The 20,315-nt window shown below is 40.4% G+C and overlaps 2 protein-coding genes across 3 annotated transcripts; one reads left to right on the top strand and one right to left on the bottom strand.

The window, feature by feature from the left end:
• Positions 1-16: 16 nt before the first annotated feature.
• LOC115734282 (la-related protein 1A) lies at positions 17-11,844 on the top strand. 2 transcript variants are annotated; one of them, XM_048279974.1, is made up of 15 exons: positions 17-712; positions 2,138-2,228; positions 2,388-2,669; positions 4,118-4,271; positions 4,711-4,801; positions 4,992-5,063; positions 5,317-5,771; positions 6,872-6,938; positions 7,824-7,928; positions 8,014-8,336; positions 8,510-8,653; positions 8,722-8,785; positions 9,492-9,637; positions 10,004-10,108; positions 11,279-11,844. In XM_048279974.1, exons 1-15 carry the CDS (start codon positions 428-430, stop codon positions 11,418-11,420), a joined length of 2,526 nt encoding a protein of 841 aa, XP_048135931.1. In that variant the 5' UTR covers positions 17-427; the 3' UTR covers positions 11,421-11,844. The 2 variants fall into 2 exon arrangements, with proteins under 2 accessions (XP_048135931.1, XP_030520854.1); XM_030664994.2 differs by having other exon boundaries at positions 2,138-2,669.
• A 747-nt stretch (positions 11,845-12,591) lies between these two features.
• LOC115734281 (protein argonaute 4-like) lies at positions 12,592-19,545 on the bottom strand. Its single transcript, XM_030664991.2, has 23 exons — positions 19,388-19,545; positions 17,899-18,149; positions 17,589-17,794; positions 17,295-17,519; positions 17,077-17,213; positions 16,906-17,003; positions 16,734-16,831; positions 16,483-16,654; positions 16,287-16,403; positions 16,068-16,175; positions 15,918-15,980; positions 15,731-15,844; positions 15,263-15,428; positions 15,068-15,180; positions 14,813-14,950; positions 14,609-14,739; positions 14,386-14,451; positions 14,057-14,120; positions 13,871-13,982; positions 13,720-13,793; positions 13,420-13,514; positions 13,291-13,322; positions 12,592-13,079 (listed from the first exon to the last, which is right to left on the bottom strand). The coding sequence occupies exons 2-23, from the start codon at positions 18,145-18,147 to the stop codon at positions 12,904-12,906; spliced, it is 2,754 nt and encodes a 917-aa protein (XP_030520851.1). The 5' UTR covers positions 18,148-18,149; positions 19,388-19,545; the 3' UTR covers positions 12,592-12,903.
• Between the last annotated feature and the right edge of the window lie 770 nt (positions 19,546-20,315).

Raw genomic sequence — 20,315 nt, 5'->3', positions numbered from 1 at the left:
GGACGCCCCTATCTGGAGACAGTCAAAAAAATGAGCGACAACGACAAGCCCCGAGGCGAACACACGAAAACTCACGAGAGCGGAAGTGCTTCTGAATCCATCAACAGTTTCCACACTGTGTCCGCTGCTGTCAATCTTGTCTCAGAAACCCTCGCACTCTCTGTCTCTCACCGTCTTCAACCCTAGTCTCCGTCACGCGCACGCATCGCACGCACTTCCACTCTCTCTCTCTCTCTCTCTCTCGCTGCTTCAAGCTAGGCCTCGCGAAGCTTGGTCCTCTCGTGCTAGTGATCATCAGCTGAGGCAAGCGCACGATATGATCGTCGGAGGAGGATTCGCTTACAGAGACTCGTAAGGGCCCTCCGGCCGCTCGCTGGCTTGCTGCTGCTAGAGCGAACGCTGATCCCGCATTATCAGTTTTGGTTGGATGATTGAGGGGCTTCCGCGGCTTCTGGCGAGATCGGAGGCGATGGTGACGGCCGAGAACGAGAGCGTCGACGAGCAGAAGGAGCTCGGCGGGCCGAAGTCGCCGTGGAAGACTCCGGCGCCGGCGGCGCCGGCGGCCGATGGGACCCCTGCGGACGCGCCGGTGATGGGCGCGGAGTCTTGGCCTGCTCTTGGCAATGCTCCGGCGTGGACGAAGAGTGTGGAATCTCCGGAAAAGCCTCCCGCTTCGGTTGCTTCTGGCAAAGGAGCTCCCACACAAGCTGCTCATCAGGTTTAGCTTCTGTCTGATCGTGTAGATTAAGCTCCCTGGCTATGCTTGATCGGCGTTTTGGTTTTGAGCTGTGATGATCGGTATTGATAGTAGTGTCATTTTGACGTGGCGTTTTAGGAGTTGCTCGTTGCATCGGAATTTTATTCAGGAGCATATTCGCTCTTGATTTGCACACGCGTTCTGACAAGTGAAGCCATTATAGGAGCAGATTAGCCTTAAAACGCGAAGACATGGAACCACACTCAATCTTAAGTTCTTTACGAGGGATGGCTTGAAATATGTTCTCAATGATGATTTTGACTGGATGTTCCAGACTATGTCTTTCTGTGCTACCTAATTTCGTTCTCACAAAGCCTTCAGTTTTTATCATTATTTTCTATCTTAGCATGGGTTTATCAAGGAGGCTTTACCGGTGGAATGTCCAATTAGTAAGGGCATTGTAATTTTAATAACTAGTACAAGTTTTAGTGTGCTGCTTAGGAGTTGGGACATAGGAGTGAGTTTGGCATAGCAGAAGTGTTCGTGATTTCCTCTTTTCCTTTTATGCTTACCAATTTCTCTGAAGTAAATAGACAGTATCAAAACCTGCTGCTCGCAGTTTTGGAGTACTGCGTGTTGTAGAATAGTTGTTTCTGTTTGCGTCCTCTCTTGCGACATGCAGAGGCATCTGTCATTATGTCAACTTGAGATCCAGTATTTGAGTTACCTTGATAGGTGAAGAAACTTAGAATGGAAAGAGTCAAAGAATTGCAGCTGGCGTTGCTATTATCTGGCATGTAACATAGTGGATATAAGCAGATTTAGACGAGTGTAAAGTGGTAATGAACAGATAAGCTCATGTGTACCATGCCATTCATGTGCATGGATCATACGTTGTCTTATTTGGAATAATTATGAGAAAATTGACCTGTTTAATGGGTATCACTTTATCAAGATTGCTGAACCAAAATGATCGACAAATAAGGTGTTCATTTCTTTTGGTTTGCAGATTGTCATTAACCCCTGTGATAAATTGCTAGTTCTCAGTGGTTTCAGTAATAATGACCAATGACGTCTTTCTTGGCACTTAAAACATTAACAGTACAGACCTTTGTTGGTTTTGCATTAAGAATACTTCTTCTGTTGTTTCTATCCTTTTGGGTTTGAACATTTGAATTTGATCTGATGCTAAAGTGTGAATGTTTTATTACTAATGGCTTGAGAAGTCCAAAGTTTTTAGAACTATTATTCAAAGAAGTACATGCATCCGGTATATGCAGGAAAACTGATGGATGTAGTAATTTTGATGCTTGAATGTACTTCAAAGATCCTGTACTTTGTTGTTGTGTAATTGCTAAGTGTTGCCTTTTCCTTTGTTTTGGTGGAGCTTCATTTCATAACACGCTGCATTTTTTGTTCCTTTTACATTCACCATTCATGCAGTCTAAGTCTCAAGGGTCTGGAAACTCTAACTCACAGAAGCATTCATCACCACGTCATCAAAAATCAGGTTCTAAGCGCAACCCAAATGGTGGGCCTCCTTTCCCTGTACAATTACAGTATGGTCAATCTCCTACTCCCCCCTTTTATCATACTTTGGTTCCTGTCCCCCATATGGGAATGCCGGGATATGTTTGCCATCCGCGTCCTGGACCTTTTCCAAGCGTTGAGACTCCTTTGGTGAAGTCAGGAGGTGAAATGCCTGGACAGCCTTTCATTCCCGCTGCGAGTGGCGTTAATCCCAGTAGAAGTCAACCTTTGCCACAAGGAGATCCTAATGCTTGTGCTGTGAATTTTTCAAATAGAAGACCTAATATGCAGCGGTCTGGTGGTACTTCCCAACCGTGGAATCATCGAGCATTTGGGCCCGGAGAGACCATTCCAGTGCAACAGGTTGTTGGACCAAGAACGTATTTTAGGGCTCCATTCTATGGTCCAGCCCCTGGATTTATGGTTGGTCCAGGCTTCCCAGGTGAGAATACAACCATGGTTTCTTTATCCCAGTTTCTTTTTATTCATAGAAATAAAAAGAACTTGTTTTGTCTTCCTACCAAAAGTTAGGATTTTTTTCAAATTGAAAGATATAAGGATAGATCATATCCGAAATTTACATGTCAAGATTTGGAAGTTCTGGGTTTAAATAAGAGGTCAAACTGCGTAAGCGCGAGAATTTTTTTTTTTTTAAAAGGGCAAAAAGTAAGTCATTCTAGACACTCGCTGTATTTGTTAAGTAATCGTTCAGTCCCTCCACGCATAAGGCAAAGGATTATCAGATGATCTATTCAGCATTGAGAGAAAGAACCCAAAAAGGACGTTTGGCATTTATTCCCTTTTCTGTCTTAATTATTTGTCAAGGTGCATGGTTTAGGTGTGTTACATGTCTATCCGCAATATTCTAGTTATTCCATAGGAAAAGGTATGAATTTAGGCCTGTTCCTTTCCATTGTGGCAATAGATGTTCTTGAATCTGTTCTAGTAGTTTATCTTGGACTTTTTGACTGGCTAGTGATCTGGCACCTGGAGCTCCTTTTTGTGAGAGGTAATCAGCTACTGTAGTGACGGAAGAAAAGGAGTTTATGAATGATACATGTAATTGAAATATCGCTAAATTTGAGATGTCGTCCGAAGCCATAATTGGAAATTTATTTGGGAATAGGTTGCTGCATCTTTTCTTGTTTTCTTTGAGGTGCTTGGAATAGTAAGAACCTTTCAAGACCTGGTTTTTACCCTGCATTTCCAACCTGGATTTTCTTAGTGAATTCACGACAAATTCAGTGGATATGAATATGTGCATTATCAATGTATACAAGATGTATAATCCCAAAAACATGAGCTAGAAGAAGAGCGAGCTCCAACGTTCATTTTGTTGACACAAGTGATGTATATATTAAGTTTCTTAGAAACTTGAAACTAACTCTTGCCCTCTTTGTTCTTCTTTTCTTGAATGTCAAAGCAAATTCATGCGCTTGATCTGTTGCGCTGTTATTATTTTTTCCCTTATATGCCACCAGATTAAAGCACATATTTCAATTTGATGATTACGTCACTCATTTTGGAAGCATAAGGTAATCAATGGTTCAGTTGATAGATTCCATCCTTCCCAAAAGAAAAGTTTCTTCTTCTCTAACAAGGGCTTCTAATTAGTGCAAGTCTGCTCATACTCAGTGAGGAAAACTCGAAATTATCAGAAGATTTATATGTTTAGACCTCTCAATTATGCAGTATGATATTCACTGTAGGATATGAGAGATGAAGGTAAGAAAAATCCTAATAGGGGAATGATGTCCTTCTTATCTCCTTGCTATTTGCGATCTGCCTTATATTGTTCATTCTGCTCTCTTAGATTGCTTGGTCATCGGATATTATATTTTTGCCAGGTGTTTTATTACCTTTGAATTAAATAATTTGTCTCTGTCACAGGACCTTCATCCATATGCTATGTTCCTTTTGCTCCTCGAGGACCTTATCCTCCGCACTTTGTTTCACATCCTGTAAATCCAGGGGCTAGCACACTACCCCCAGAAACACTGGCATTGAAATCGAGCATTATTAAACAAATTGAGTATTACTTCAGGTATTGCTCCTTTATTACTTTTGCAAATTAAGCCACTGTCGGTGGATCATTGATTTCCTCCCCTTATGACGAATCTGAGCAATATCCATCCCATTACCATCAGGTGCACAAAAATTAAGTGCGGATGCTGCTGGTAGTGCTCTCCAATAAATTAAAATGTCTATCACATGTCAGAGCATGCGTACGTAAAAATCATTAATACTTAATCAGCAGTGTGTGGAATTTGCTCTCATTTTCTTAATGCTCATTTGACATTGCTTTTTTGCGTGTTTGCCTTAGTAATTTACTTGAGGGTGCACTCCATGTGCTGTGGAAGACATGACAGACTTGATCCAGAAAATGCTATTAAAATATCTTATGTTCATCGCAGTTGCATGATTGTTTACTTGCTTGCAGAACATGTTTCTGCTGTGTAATTGTTGACTTTTACTTGTTGCAGTGATGAGAATTTGCAGAATGACAATTATCTAATTGAGTTGCTGGATGAACAAGGATGGGTTTCAATATCCGAAATTGCTAACTTCAGAAGGGTATGTTTTGATGCAACAATGCTATTTTATTTTGCTTGGAAGGTACATTAATGCTGTATCGCATGCGTGTGCAATGTGCATCGGTTATGTCCTTGTTACGAAATAATTCACATTAGTTTTTGCTTAATATTTTCAGATGAAACACCTTTAATAGTCAAAAGGCTATTCCTTTTTTGATTTGTGGTTGCAGGTACAGAAAATGTGCACCAACATAGAATTTATCCTCTATGCTTTGCAAAGTTCGAGCACTATTGAAGTAAAGGTCTGATTTTGGTGTTCAATATTTGATGAAAAAATGCATGCTGACAGGATTATGAAATGTTTCTTTTGCTAGATAACCTTTTCTTTTGGTTCGACTTTAACGAAAAGTTTCAAATGCTTTCAAATTGGCTTTCCAACAGTTATGCATGATTTGATCTTTCTTCTTCAGTTGTTCTAAAAGACATGTCATCCCAGCTTTATGCCCTTTCATTTTTTCAGAGTTCATGGGCCAATTTCCATTATTGAACATGCAGGGTGACAATATAAGAAAGCGAGATGAGTGGTCAAAGTGGGTTCGCAAGAGAAATGAATCTACATCAAAAGCTGAGACTCCTAAAAGTCAACTTGGTGTTGATTCTTTTGTGGATAGCGATGCTACTGAGGATAAAGCAGAGAGTCTCTTGCAGGGAAGCCGTGCCACACATCCATCTTGTGATGCGGAGTGTAATTTGAATGGAAAAACTTGTCAATCAGCCGTCAAGTGCTTAAACCATGCTACTAGCACTACTTTTCCTGATGATGTACGGGAGACAGAATCAACAACATTGGGCGATTATGTGAGACAGAGAAACCAAGCGCCATCAGTTACGTCTAGAAACGTTAATGCTTCTGACTTGTCTGATGACTTCTCTAGCACATTTATGCTTGATGAAGAGCTGGAGCTAGAGCAAAGTACTGTGAAAAGAGACGACCTTTCTCTCATTAGAAGGTGCCACATGCTTTATTCTTCTTGCTCCTATCATATGCAGTTCTAAATAGTATTTGCCCAAAAAAGTGTGTTTTCCACAGATGGGATTGTTGGCAGTCTTCTGAAATGGTTTTAGGCATTAGGGATGTCATCATGTAAATTCCGCTTTTGGAAAAGTTAATGGAACTAAAATGGATCTCGAGCATTGATAAACTATGTGATACATTTCGATGAAAAGAGCACTGATGCATTAATTATGAGGACACAAATATGTGGGGAGATGTTTATTTTTTTGAAAGATGTGAGAAGGAACTAATGCTAAGTGACATCAGCTTTTAGAAAAAGTAGGTGCACTTTTTAAATGGCTAACATAAGATGCAGCACCAAGGTTCTAGTGATCTTCTCAATATCCTTGACGACCAAAAACAATGTTTCTACAGTCTTATTTATTTATTTATTTTGGTCATATTCTACAGTCCTATTAACTATGATGATTCTTTTGAGGACTATGTGCAGTGAGTAAAACATCCATAGTTACAAGTGACAAGGAATTATAAAGGGAAAGCTGGAACCTTGAAATGGTAGCTAATATCTTTTGCTGATGATTTGCTAGTCAATAAATTTATTTCACCCCTCTTATCTTTATTCTCTTATTGGACCCATGGCTGAGTTTGTCTTAGTTTTCTCTTGGGAAATAAAAACTCAGGAAACTTATTAAGGACTTACTTTAGAAACTCCATTTGGTTTATGGAAACTGGAAACTGCAGAAATAAGCTTGAAAAACATAAACTTTTATCTCTATTCTTAAGATGGTTCACTTTCAATGTCTTATCACCATCTGAAAATTGTAATTTTCAAGCTTATTTCTATGTTAAACAAGAAATAACTGTGTTGGTTCCAGTACTTGTTAACCATATCATGATAACGTTTCTTAAATCAGCTGACTACTGATATTTCCTGTTTGTTTAATCTTATATTTCTGCAAGATTTCTGTCAGATAAATATTATGTATGGCATTTTGTTTGGCATTTTTGGACTGCTTCTGCTTCTGTCACCATGTTTTTGGGTGATGGATTCTTGTTCTAACTTTTTCTCTCTGGTTTGAGCTTATGTTTTCGCAGAGTTGATGATGAAGAAGATGACATTGGCTATGATCATGATGTTCAGAGACTAGTGATAGTAACACAGGTATTGCTGCTTTTTTAGCAGAAAGAAATGTTTAAGCGAAAAAAAGAACACATGCATTGCTCTTTAATCGGTGAGTCAAGGAGTCCTCAGTCACTTATCTATGTTTCCTGTGGTTTTGGACAATTGCGTTATTAAAGCATGCTTTTTCTGGAAGTATGGAGTAGTGGACTAAAAATGCTCTTCATTGCCTTTGCTAGTAATTTTGCATGCAGAAACGTGCTTTTAGTTCACAAACAGATGCTGTCTGCTGGAGACGATTTGTCATCCTTGTGCGAGGAGGGTATACTTTTGTAAAGAACCCGTTCTACTAACTTTCTCTCCGTTGTAAGCTTATGGTTGGGAAGCTGCTTTATTCATCTTCCATTTGTTTCTTCTAGCACCTAGCTGAGGTCTGATTCAGGAAAATTTGAGAGAGATTAGCTTGTATTTACAGTCTCTAACTGTAACTAAACTAATGGTATTCTTATTTTCAAATAATAAAAAATATAGCTGTTTTTTTCATTACAGGTCCGTATGCTCTCTCTCTTATGGTTTCAGCTGATAACAGAGAAAATAGCATTAGACAGTTTGCAGTTTTTAAGGAGTTTGAGACTGTGTTTGGTGCTTGAAAGCATTATCCATTTTGTCCGGTGTGTTACTTTTCGAGAAATAGTGGTGATAGGAAGCAGTATGTATCCAAAGAAAAAAAAAAGGTCACATTTTTCTTCATTCTCTCTTTCCCCGTATAGGGAGAAATGTTCATCGACTTCACTAGAAACAACTGTCTTTCAAAAGAAACTCTCTTTTTTTCTCTCTCTGAGTTTTCACCATCTGATAATGATTCACTCAAGAACTTTGTCCAGTGCTCTGGATTTGGAAGTTGAATCCTTTCTGTCTACAATGCAGAATGGCAGGATTGGCAAATGTTATGAAACTGGAGGCAATGAATCGAAGTCAATCCCTAGGGAGCTTGCTTCTGCAATTGATGAGGGTCTTTACTTCTATGAGCAGGTTAGAGAGTAATTCTTGTATTTTATTCTTTCATCGCTCACTTGAAGTTTGCATTGTGGATAATGGTTTTTTTCACTGCTAACAGGAACTGGAAAAAAAGCAATCCAATCGTCGAAAGAACGACTGTTTGGAAAACGGGTCTGGAAAATGTGGCCCTGGAGTATCAAACTTCAAGCTGGGGGAACATTTTGCTACGTCCAGCAGTCCTGGTGAATCTGGCCTTAGTAATGCCCGCAGAAAGCAAAATAAGAGTACCTCTAAGCAACACGCATCCTTTAAGCAGCGATTTTTTTCCAGCAACTTCAGAAATCATGGTACTGCTCCAAGCACTGTAGGAGTGATATCGGAGAGTCCACCGAGCAATTCCTTTGGTTATTTCTTTGGGTCTACTCCTCCTGAAAACCATGGGTTAGTTTGAAATTTTTGCTACCATCTTTGTGGTCTCTTCTTACTCTCTCCATCAGCATATCGTAGAAGGAATTTTTTCCCTTCCATTGTGCCATCTGACCCTAGGTTTAGGTGGTCTCGCTGGTTGTCTAGTTTTTGCAAGTGTAACACAAACTTAATCGTGACATATACAGGCCCAGGTCTTCAAAATTGAGTAATTCACCTCATGGAAATCTCTCTGGCTGTAGTCCACCTGTTGGTTCGATGCCAAAGTCATTTCCACCATTTCAACATCCAAGTCACCGTCTTTTGGAGGAAAATGGTTTTAAACAGCAAATGTAAGAGCTCCCTGTTAAATATGCTTGTTTAATTTGAGGTTTCACTCACATGGTTGCTTACCCTTAAGGTACCTGAAGTATCGCAAACGGTGCTTGAATGACAGAAAGAAGTCAGGAATTGGTTGCAGTGAGGTGTGTCCCTATGCTTTTTTGCTCTGTATTTCTTAAGAGGTGAATGTGAGCTGTATATGTTGATTGCAGAAGTCATTGTCATTTGAGACTAGGATTGTGAAGGCTAGAGAACTTCTTGCTCATCCTTCTCTCTTATGATATACCTACTTTCATGTTTTTGTTGGAAGAGTGTTTCATCAGTCCTGTTCAATATTGAGATTCGAATGGTGCAATCTTTCCTGTTTGACCCTTTCTTTTGTAGGTCCTTCCCACATTACTTGGTAGAGAAGCCACCATTTTCTTGCTGATTCTGAAGGCTATTTTTGAGAACTCATTTAGAAACACACAATAATGTTGGATCAATGTAGGAAGATAAGACAAAGGCTAGCTAGTCATTCCTTTTTTGCTTTCCCATTTTATCTGTTATTATTTGAATGCCTTTGGTTTCCTAGGAGCTCAACATTTATGGCTTCCCCGGATGTGCACCTTCTCTCCTTACCAAAAAAAAAAAAAACATTTATGGCTTCCAAAATTTCGATGCTTTATCATGCTTCCAGTGCAGAATCCTTTTGCTGCAGTGTGATGGCCAATCTGCATGAGCTTAATTCCTTTAAGAACGAATCATTTGGCTTTCTTAGTGCCAGCTCATGCAGTTGATTAATTTGAGTTTGGTATCTGCGGCATTTTCAACCACTATTCCTTGGAGACAATCGACTTTTATGTGCAGGAAATGAACACACTGTACCGGTTTTGGTCATACTTTCTTAGAGACATGTTTGTCCCTTCTATGTATGAAGAGTTCCGCAAAGTTGCACTCGAAGATGCTGCGGCTAACTACTGTTATGGACTGGAGTGCCTTTTCAGGTTCTATAGGTATTACTGCCAGATATCTCTTTGTTCTATTCTTTAATTGTTTCAAGCATCTTGTTTATAATTTGCTTCAACCCATCTTTTTTGAATAATTAGACACTCATTGATGGTGGTGTCGACTCACTTACACTAGAAATCTGTGGTAGCCACCTTTTTTTAAAGTTATACTCAACTTAAAGTACAATGGTACTAAAATTTATTGAGTTGATAAAATTTACGATCCAGCGGGTCTAACCAGCTGATTGGTGTACTGGAGACTCTGCTATGGCTGTTAGCACATCCTTGGAACATCTGTCTTGCCTATCTTTATTGGCCATTGTAAATCACGTTGTACCTTGATCTTGTCCTATGAAACTTCGTCCATTATAGTTATGGCTTGGAGAAGGAATTCAGGGAGGATCTGTATAAGGATTTTGAAAAGCTCACCCTCGACTTCTACCATAAAGGCAACCTTTATGGCCTTGAGAAATACTGGTAATTCCTAAACACACAAACCACCAACCCCCCCCCACCCCACACACCTCGGGGGCAGTCTTTTACTTAGATTGATTGAACTTTCTTTGTGCCTTTATATTTTGCACATTGTGCGATCTTTGCATTGACCAATAAAGCCATCTAATATTTTAGCTTAGTTATTGCATTAAATTGGTCTATTAAGAGGCATTTTTTTCGTCTTAGTTGATACATGAGTTAGAAGTTCTCTTCTCTGCCTTTTATATCTTCTGTTGTGTATCAGCATTGTCAAGAATTTGCATAGGCAAACAGGTGTTCTTCCTCTATATTGCTTAGTTGGTTATTACCTCTGAAATATTTATATCTAGTTACAGCATTTGTTTCTTTTCTTTGGCCACCATGTTCACAATCACATTTTCTTCACTCTCCTTCACCAATTTTTTAGAAGTAGCTCTGCTCCTCTTTAGAAGACATGGAAATGACAATTCCTTGGATTCTGTTGATATGCTTACGACTTATCTAAGTTACCCTGACCTGTTGAAATTTCTCGATGAGATGTGAAACTCTTTACGTTGGGAAGCTGCGATCTGTTAACTTCTAACATGCAAGGATGTTATGGGATAGCTTGAGCGAGCCTGTTAACGCAGTTGTTGAAGCATGTAGAGAGCACTCGCCGAGTGGCGTAGACTGTATTTTAGAACATTCTCAGCACCTTTCCTTTTTAAGGAGACTTTAGCCTTGGCAAAGAGAATCTGCGTTTGATTTCTAAAGTTCTCATTGATTAATTGTGGAGGGGCTATTTGTAGAGCTGCTTCAGACGAAACCTGTGTCTGGAGCCTTTTATCCCCGCTCTTATTATGTAAGGGCCATTTTTCTATACCTGTTTTCTTAAGTCGTCGTTAATTGGAAAAATTTTGCCAGATTATCCTCATCTGAACATGAGAAAGTCATGTGCTTTCTGATTGTTTTGCATGAATAAACTGTGATATTCTTCACTGTCTCTCCCTTGCTATAATGATATTGATTTGGTGTGCAATTCGAGTAGAGTTGCTTTTTTTATCTCCCATTAAAACGCGGATGAGACTTCATGCTTCTGAATTCAGGAGGTTGTGTTTCGTATGTGCATATAATTAGTAGGTGCAGAAATCCTTTTCTTCCTGAATTATATGCGGATGTAACTTGCTGTGACAGGGCATTTCACCATTATCGCAACCAGAAAGATCCAATTAAGAAGCTACCGGACTTGGAGAGGTTGCTCTTAGAGGAATACCGCACCTTGGATGATTTCCGTGCTAAAGAGAAAGCTAACATCACGAAGGAGGTGGGCCATTAAGGAGCAGTTCACTAGTTGTTCCGGCGTGGCAACGTCCAATTTTGGAAGAGCAATTCTAACGATTTGACCGACAGGTTTGAGATACGGAAGCTTCTGTTTTTGGCGTGGATGGAAAGAAGTGGTTGTGTCTTTTATACTTTTTGGGTTCAGGGCACCCTTTGCTCTAGCTACGAGCATTCACTTGGGGCTGAGGCTTTTTTGCCCCCTTCGGACAGTTCTTTCAGCTCTCGCGTTGTCTTTATTCTTGTCCACAGGAGGGAGGTGCTTTTGTGCATATCCTCAGTTGTAACTTGTATATAAAGGGGTAAAACCAAAACCAAAACCAATAAAAAAAAAATCAAAATAAGGTGGTCAGTTTTGAATCTCGTCCACAATGGAACAATAAGAGATTGCTATGCCAGTGTGTTTGGTAGCCTCCTTATAATTCACGTTTGTTTTCTTATTATCTATGCATGTTACCCTGAAAATGAGTGGTACAACTATCTGACCCGATAATGTGGAGGATAGTTGATCAATCCGATGTTATGCTAATGTTGATGACCGTTGGATCTGAAAATTCCTCGTACTTGAAGCTATTGGGCAACCTATTTTTTTCCGAGGGATTTACGGTCTGCCTTTGGGCCGTCTGCACTTTCTGTCCAATCGAAGTACCCTTGACGATTGATCTCTCCTTCTATGGTGAAACTGCATTTCACCCGTTAATGAAGCAAACCTCGGTCAGCTTGCAGTTATATTTGATGTGCTGTTATCTCAGAGTCGATGATTTCTACTTCTATTCGTCTTTTTCAATTCACCTTCAAGAAAGAAAGAAATCTCTATTGGATCTACCGCTTGTTTCGTCTCCCAAACTTGCTAACTTTTATGTAATCAATGACGAAACTCAAAGTCACTCAATTTTCGGAGCCAAAATCAAACAGGAAAAACAATGATACCCATCACCGACACGAGATGAGAAAAATTGCCTCTCCTATATGGTCAAGACCTAGTGACAGAGGCCGAGAAAGTTCAGTGAATACCAATTAATCTTAACGATCCCGTTCTCATGGTCGAGTAGGCATACCAAGACTTTCCCCACTTTTTGTCGCTAAAAGGTGGCTCCAGAATGCCAAATGTTGTTGCCAAACAAAAGACGGCTGAAACACAACTTCAAAAATCCAAGCGAAAACTGGGCGATAGAAACAAGTTAGACAATAAGATAGCAAGGCGTTCATGCCAGTTTTCACCGCCATATATACCTATGGCTGATCTTCCCTAGCGGAAGGCCACATCCAAAATGTACTAAGCATATTATTTACAGCAAGAGAAACCACCATCCATGGCCGAAGTCACGGAAAATATCAAGATGGATAAAGCCAGAGCTCAGCCACCACAAAACGTGATACTAGGAGTCTTCAAGACCCAAAGTCATTCAAACAAAAGCCTGTACTGGTGAAAAAACCGCCGTTCCCGAGAGTTGTGTAAGAAGGAAGTGCAAGTAAAGCCTTCAACAGAAAAACATGGAGTTGCACACTTTCTCATCCAATCTGGGCAGCTGAGGAACAGCAACTGGTCCTGCCGAAGTCAGCCCGCCTTGGCTAGATGAAGTCTCAGAAGCATCCTCGAATTTCATGAACTGACCCATTTGAGAAGCCGCCAAGTGAGCATAGCAAACCGGTGCAACTGGATTTCGGGGGAAAAACAGAGAGTTAAGATCGTGATCCATATGACTGTTAAGCAATCAGAGTTCCATTAACCACTGTCAAAATCCTAAGATATATGGCACAACTACCACCATGAAATCTTTAAACAACGTTTTTTTTTTTTTTTTAAGCGAGTATGGAATTCCCATGAAGACTTCCTAAAATAACATTTGCAAAGAGGATTTATTTACCAACTGATATAGCTGTAGTACTTCTTTGATACCTGCAACATGATAAGCAAAGTTTTATCAATATATGAGCATAGCAAAGTGGAAGCTCAAAATCAATCATATAAGCAGATTTTCAAAGTTTTTGCTTACACATATGACAGAGAATGCACAAGCTCCTGCAGATCGTCCGCGGAAAAACCGACCTCATCCATTAATACGTGATAGTGAGTGGGTCTGGTCGTTCCCTGCAATGTAATTAACTAAGAAATTAAAAGTAGGCAAAAGAAATATAACATTAACAGATATTGCCATTTTGAGGTTGGTACTATTACATGAACATTCTTTCCCATTCAGAGCTCAACTAGATGAGACGAAATTGACAAGGATTAAACCGCAATCAGTTCTTAGGAGAAGCAACAATCACAAGGAATTTGTTCGGGTTTTACTCACAATCATCCCAGCATGTGCACAGAGATAAAAGTCATTGTTGCGTGGATGACACACTTTGTTGTCTATGATCGTCCCTGCAGGAAAACAAAAGTTAGGCAGATGTGTCCTATAATAACTGTGTTCTTATTGATAGAGGCAGAAAGGCTTTTACCAGGAGGAACATTATCTGGCGATCCAGACTGGAAGAACTTGGTGTGATGGTTTTTTTGAGCAACAATCACAACAAACTTGGGGGACCATTTCTCATCAAGAAACTTGCAGGCCTGAAAAGTACTTAGCATAAACTAAACCATTTCTCCAGATGAACTTTCCGCATTAAAGTCAATCAGAAGCTAACCTCAATAATCTGATCCAGTTCAATGTTTAAAACCTGATTAAATTGAGACTCGCTGACTCCATCCCTGGAGCAAGCACAAAAGAGAGAGATGTGAGCTGCATGGCAAGAAACCAAGAGTGCACTCCCACCAGATAGACAGTGTGCACTACGATGTACAAATTCCACCAACAAAAATTTCACAGAATCATTCTTCAGGACAATCCAATATTTCAACAAAAAAATAAAAAGCGTGAATCCCTGCACCTCATCACCAAGAAGACTACCTAGAAGTTTACTAGCATAAAAGATGCGATACACGATGTCCACCATATGGATATCCAACTCCATACCTGAATATGATGATTTGCTCTGGTTTCCTCTTACCCGAACTCACGTAGAAATCGAGGAGAAGTTCCCTGAAGTAAACAATAGAGGTGAAACCATACATCGCTTGTGGGCAAGTGAAATAACAAGGATGGTGAACAATGCATGCTACTACATTGGACGAATCTATTAAAAAGGAACTAAAAGCTATAAAAAGGCACTATTGAGTTGAAGAAACTAAGAACAAACCTGATTATCCCCTCATCCACCTTGTCAGATACCTTCTTGAATAAGTTGTCAATCATTTCGACTTTCGGAGACTGTGTCCGCACTGAAGCTCGATAGCGAGAAATCAAAGGCCATTGGCGGGAGCTAACAACCTGGAGCGGGAAACATCAACTCACCTTGAGAACAATCCAAGATATTACAATGTGAAATGAGCCAGCATGTTACCGCAGCAATTGATGGAATATCAGATTGTCCGGGAGAGCCATGCGATACATCCATCCCAAGGATTATAGTGGGTACTTTAGACACCAAGGGTATCGAAGGAGAATGCTCAACGGCCAGAACTGAATTCAAACCCCCAAGCTGCAATGATATTTAACTATAGCTAGGGTGAAAATGACAAAAAGGGCACCATTTGTGTGCATGTGAGGGCACGCGCGAGAGAGAGAGAGAGAGAGAGAGAGAGAGATGGACTCTCACCTTTGCATTGATTTTTAGGAGAACATTAGTGAGATACTGATCATTAACCTTCATAGGAGCAATGCACTGAGTAACAATCCCATGTTCAGCAAGATTCTTTTTCTTCCATGGACCTAAATATTAGATTAAACTCCACATCAACAAATCAGGGCAGATATATAAAACTGGCAAGATTAACGAAAGAGAACACCAAACCATAGAGATCAGAATTCTTTCTCTCAGGAAGCAAGCAAAGAAGAAATTGTGGTGCGCCAGGAAGCTTTGACTGTATCTCCTCAAACATCTTCTCTACTCTAACAACAGGAGGAGCTCGCCTATACTGGTGACTCTCTTCAATTACTTCAAATGGCTGATCAATACGCTACACAAGGAGGAAAGAAGCACTATCAGACTGGCTGTATTTTGGAACACAATACAAAGTGTCAACACGAACTATAAAACTGCATCTGCTGCAGGAACAAAAACAGATACAACCTTACCCTAGAAAGGGTCATCCATCCGTATCAGAAAGGACATATTTGCAATCATATTTTTAAGGTGCGCAATAGGATTCGAAAACAACTGAAAGAATTTGCATCTGCTGTATGCGCAAAAGTAGAGCAGAGACTTTCAACAGAAACACAAATGCAAATTGGAAAATATTTAATGGAACATAAGACATACGATTCCTTTCATGTTGCCACATTTTATGAGATCTCGGACAAGGCCACGAACATCGCAGCGAGCGGAGAAGTTCACAACAGCCCATCTCTCTATCTTAGATGGCTCGACCAACTTCTGAAAAAGCATTTCATACATGAGCAAAGGGAAGTCTGCAAATTGGAAATCAACCCACAAGAACCAAACACACCTTGTTGTTAAAGTTCCACCGCCCATTGCGAGGAAAGAAATCTTCCCCATTGCCTACTTTCAGCTGCACAAATATGACGGAACGCGGATTCAGAGGAAGATGACAAGAGTTCCAACAGATAATAACAGTTAAACTACAGAAAATTAATACCCTTGGTGCAGGTAAAACACGTCCTTCAACTTGAGTAAACTGGGGGCTGATTGATACCCCACATGAACGCAACATTGGCTCAGCATCGTACTTGTTCAATTTCAGAGCCTGCAAAGAGAACCTTGAACTTAATACATAGAATTATAAATAAATAAAAAACACTACCACCCGCTACACATGTACATATATAGAACAATAATCAAATCAGAGTGAACTTACATCTGACAGAACTCTCATCCTTTCTTGTGGCTTTTGCCGTGATTTTTCAACAAGAGAAGCCCTTTGAAGATTTGTCAAAGCTTTTGTGTAGCGTTGCAAGGATACCAACTCGCATAGCTGAGAAGATCCACATTAGGGTTATAAAATAACATTCTTTGTAGTTTCCACTAGTATATTATATAAGCCTATCCTATACCTCAAGAGGAATATATGTAGGTCGCTTTGGCTTGCCAACATTTATGCATGGGAAATCTCCAGAAAATCGCAACTGTATGTGGCGGTGGTTGACAAAATAATCATAGACCGTCACTTCTATGGTCTCTGCCTCGCCATCTGCATCCCTTCTGCTTTTCTGCTTCAAAGAGAACCTGCAAAACGAGGCCCAATTACCGAAATATCAGAGAGAACAGAAAGGGAGAAGGGGGCATGAAGGAACGAGGAGCATACAGTTGCTCCCTGCAGGGTTTCTCACTAAGGCCAGTTATCTTGTATTCCATGTTGGTTGGACTTGCCTTGATCCTCAAATTCTTTAGGGTCCGCTTAGCCTGCAGGGAAATGTTCAGATCCAGAATATAGAAACAGGTATTGCATTCTGATCCATTGTAGAAACGCTATTTACCTTAGCCCAATCAACAGAATAGGGGTCTTGCACCTTTTGGTTCGCCATCAAAAATTCCACCACTGGTCCAGGCTGAATTATCATAGTGGTTGATACATCTGACAAAACCAGCATCATTAATGAAAATCTCATCAACAAAAGGAAAAAAAGGGGGTAATACAGCAAACCCACCAATGTTAAGAGACAATCCTCCCTGGCTCGTTCTAAAACTTGAATGAAATCCTCTGCAGCCAAGGACGCCTCCGCCCACATCTGTGAAGTTTCTCGGGTCATTGTGAAAGAAAGATTGACGAACAAGCAAGCAGCCCCTGAAACAGCAAATTTAGTTTACATATTGATACGACAACAAGCTCATCGCAGCAGAGAGTCCATGCCAAAGAGATTCTTACTGCTTTGACGCGTGCTGCCTTAATACAATATCCAGCACTCTGAGAGCTTCCTGAGAATTCTCAGACTCCTGACCGCGCAAGGCATTTGCAATTGCCTGCATGGGGATCTTTGCAGCAAAGCTAATCTCTACTTTGAATGTTTTCGACTGATATGGGCGTCGTAATCTCTTTCGATCACTGTCATTGGGACTCCCATGACCATCGGGACTAGAATTTCCATGATTTCTATGAATAAAGATAGTAGTTTAGTACTTAAGGACATATAGGGAAAGAGCACAGTAATCACATATCTACCTGCTAGAGGTTACATCCTCAAGCACGACAGTGAATTCGAGTTTGTTCCGAGGGAGGGCACCAATAGTGAACAAACTCTTCTCACCGTCATATGCAAAGTCCTTTCCAGCTAACTCGCTGCTGTAGGTACTTTGCACTTTATCAATCACTTTTCTACCAATTCCCTTGGCATCAACAGAGCGGCCATCCTCATAAAAAAGAGCTACCTAATACAGTGGAACAAACAAGAAGTGAAACTGCCATATAACTCAGTTACTGAAGCAAATCAACAGACACAGAATCAACAGGAGAGATAATAGAAAGTACATACCGAATAATGAAAGAATTGACCGTCAAGATTGGTAACATTTACTTTGAAGTGATTGGTTATCACAGGTATCTTCTGGCCTTTAGAACCAAGGCCACGTCTAGCAATTGGGACCCGAGAAACTTTCTTCTTTACAGGTTGTGGAGGAATCTCAGGTTCAATTCGCTCAGGAACAATATCTGGTGGAATAACAGGAGGAGGTGGCGGCAAATCACTTTTCGCCCCATTTCCATTTGTTTCAGATGAGTCCATATCTGGTCAGTGGACACAGGTCATATAATTTGGGTAAAACACTATACAAGCAACAAATACAACCAAGTGTTTTTACTGGAGATATTTCCCAGAGCAGACAGTACCTTCACAGTGCAGAATAATCAACTGACTACTACAACGGCACAGACTGTCTAATCATATTTGTCTATCAAATACATCGCAGAGAAAATCTACACAGATGAGGCACATGTGACCCAAGAGGACTACTTAATGTCACGTGATCAATGTGAAACACCAAGTTGCCAAATTTTTCTACTCAACTGTAACTCAAAACTCAGAACAAAAGGGCCAAACCATCACATAGCAAAAACAATGGTGTCCGCAATGTGACAGCAATCAGAACACTATAACACTACAGGAGCCAATTAAACAAGATATAGTGTACCACAGGCAAAGAAAAAATATCACCACGCCCAATGGAACCCAAGAACAAGGAAAACCCACAAACACAGCAATCTCTACAGGTATTTACTCGGCTAGGCCAACATGCAGGCGAATAAAACGGACACTGAATCACAATATTTCGTCGCCCAGAAACCGTTTCTGACGGACGAGTCTCGGAAATCAAACAGAAATAATCCCGGAAGCACAGGACGAGCCTCAGAACAACAACATGAGCATTGGGAAATAACAAAGAAGAAAGCGCTAATCCGACCTAAGAGCGACAGTCACTGCATAGGTGTATAAGAGGAACGAAGCACCCAAGAACAGTATGCCCTAGAAGAAGCCAAAAACAAAAACACCAGAAAACATGGGGATCAGAGGGAACAAAAAGGAAGAAGCCCATTCGAGAGGCGAATACAGACAGACAACTCGGACAGGGAAAATCACAACGCTCCAGTCAAACCACTGCTCTCACGCGACAGATGTGACATGAAAACCGTAAAAAAAATATATCCTTAAAATCGTTTCAAAAGAAGTCAAAAAAGGCACAAACAAAAAAAAAAACAAAAACAAAGCCACCGAACATAGCAAAATACTTTCACAAAGCCTGAGACGACAACGAAAATCGCTCAAAACAAAAACTCGCGAACAGGAAACGCAATCGTCGTCCCCGATCAAGCACGGAGAGAAGCGGCATTGCAGATTTCAGGCCTCAGAAGCACCAAAAACACTAACAACAGTACTGAACCAAAAACAACGGCGGAAAATCCCTCAAAATCAACAAAAATCGGAACACGCCAGAGTTCTGCAACAAGGCATGGAAGAAGAGCACTACCTGAAGCGAAGGATGAAAAAAACCCTAGCGGAAGAGATCCTCTGGAGCTCTCTCGCTGTTTCAACGCGAATTCTTCCAAACACTCGCTCGCTCTAGCTCTCGCTCTCGATAACTGCTGTTGCTGGCAAAAGCGACTCTTTGGAGGGCAAACAGAGTGTGCTCAGCTTTTATACGGGCCCACGGCGCTCTGTCTCCGTTAAAACCTAGGGTCGCTCCGTCATAGGTACGTTACGGTGAGGCGTGGCGTACGGGGACTCCCGTGCGCTCTCGATCTAGAAGCTTCCACGTGGCGACGAGATCTTTACTCGATATTGATCAGTACCGCGATATATTTCCGTTTTGCTCGCGATGCTTTCAAGGACGGGATGCGATTATATCGAATGGATTGTCGATATGATCTGCTGAACTGACGACGTTTAGGTTCAATTTAGTAAACGGTGGCCGTAAGAGGGCAATTGGCTAATCTGAGGAAAATCTTATCTAGCTTGTTATTTTGCTTTGATTTGTTCCTTTTTCTTAGTACTTGCCTAATTGTGCTGTAAAAGAATAGATATTCTTGATCGATATATTTGGATAGTCATAATTGTTACCATATCATGTACCCACTATCATTTTACATTATTTCGACGAGAAATTTGATGAATCTATATTCATATCTTCGAGAGTTTGATAGATTCTTAAATATAAAGATATCCCAACTTGATGTTTTCGAGTTGTTCGTGACGTATTGTGTGTGTCTTAACAATTCACTTAAGCCCGTATGATTTTGATAACTTCAATTGAATCAATTTCTTTGAATAAACCATCAAGTCGAAAATCCGTTTCTTTTGAGTTTTGCCTTTTACTTTTGTCTTTTTTTTTTATTGTTTTTTTTGGGGGGGGCTTTTGTCTATATATCCAACATAAGATTAATAGTCGCACCATGTCA

The sequence above is a fragment of the Rhodamnia argentea genome, chromosome 6 (assembly GCF_020921035.1).
Source record: "Rhodamnia argentea isolate NSW1041297 chromosome 6, ASM2092103v1, whole genome shotgun sequence".
In the NCBI taxonomy this organism is placed as follows: Eukaryota; Viridiplantae; Streptophyta; class Magnoliopsida; order Myrtales; family Myrtaceae; genus Rhodamnia; species Rhodamnia argentea.
The sequence above is the reverse complement of the archived record's forward strand: the minus strand, read 5'-3'. Positions and strand labels throughout refer to the sequence as shown.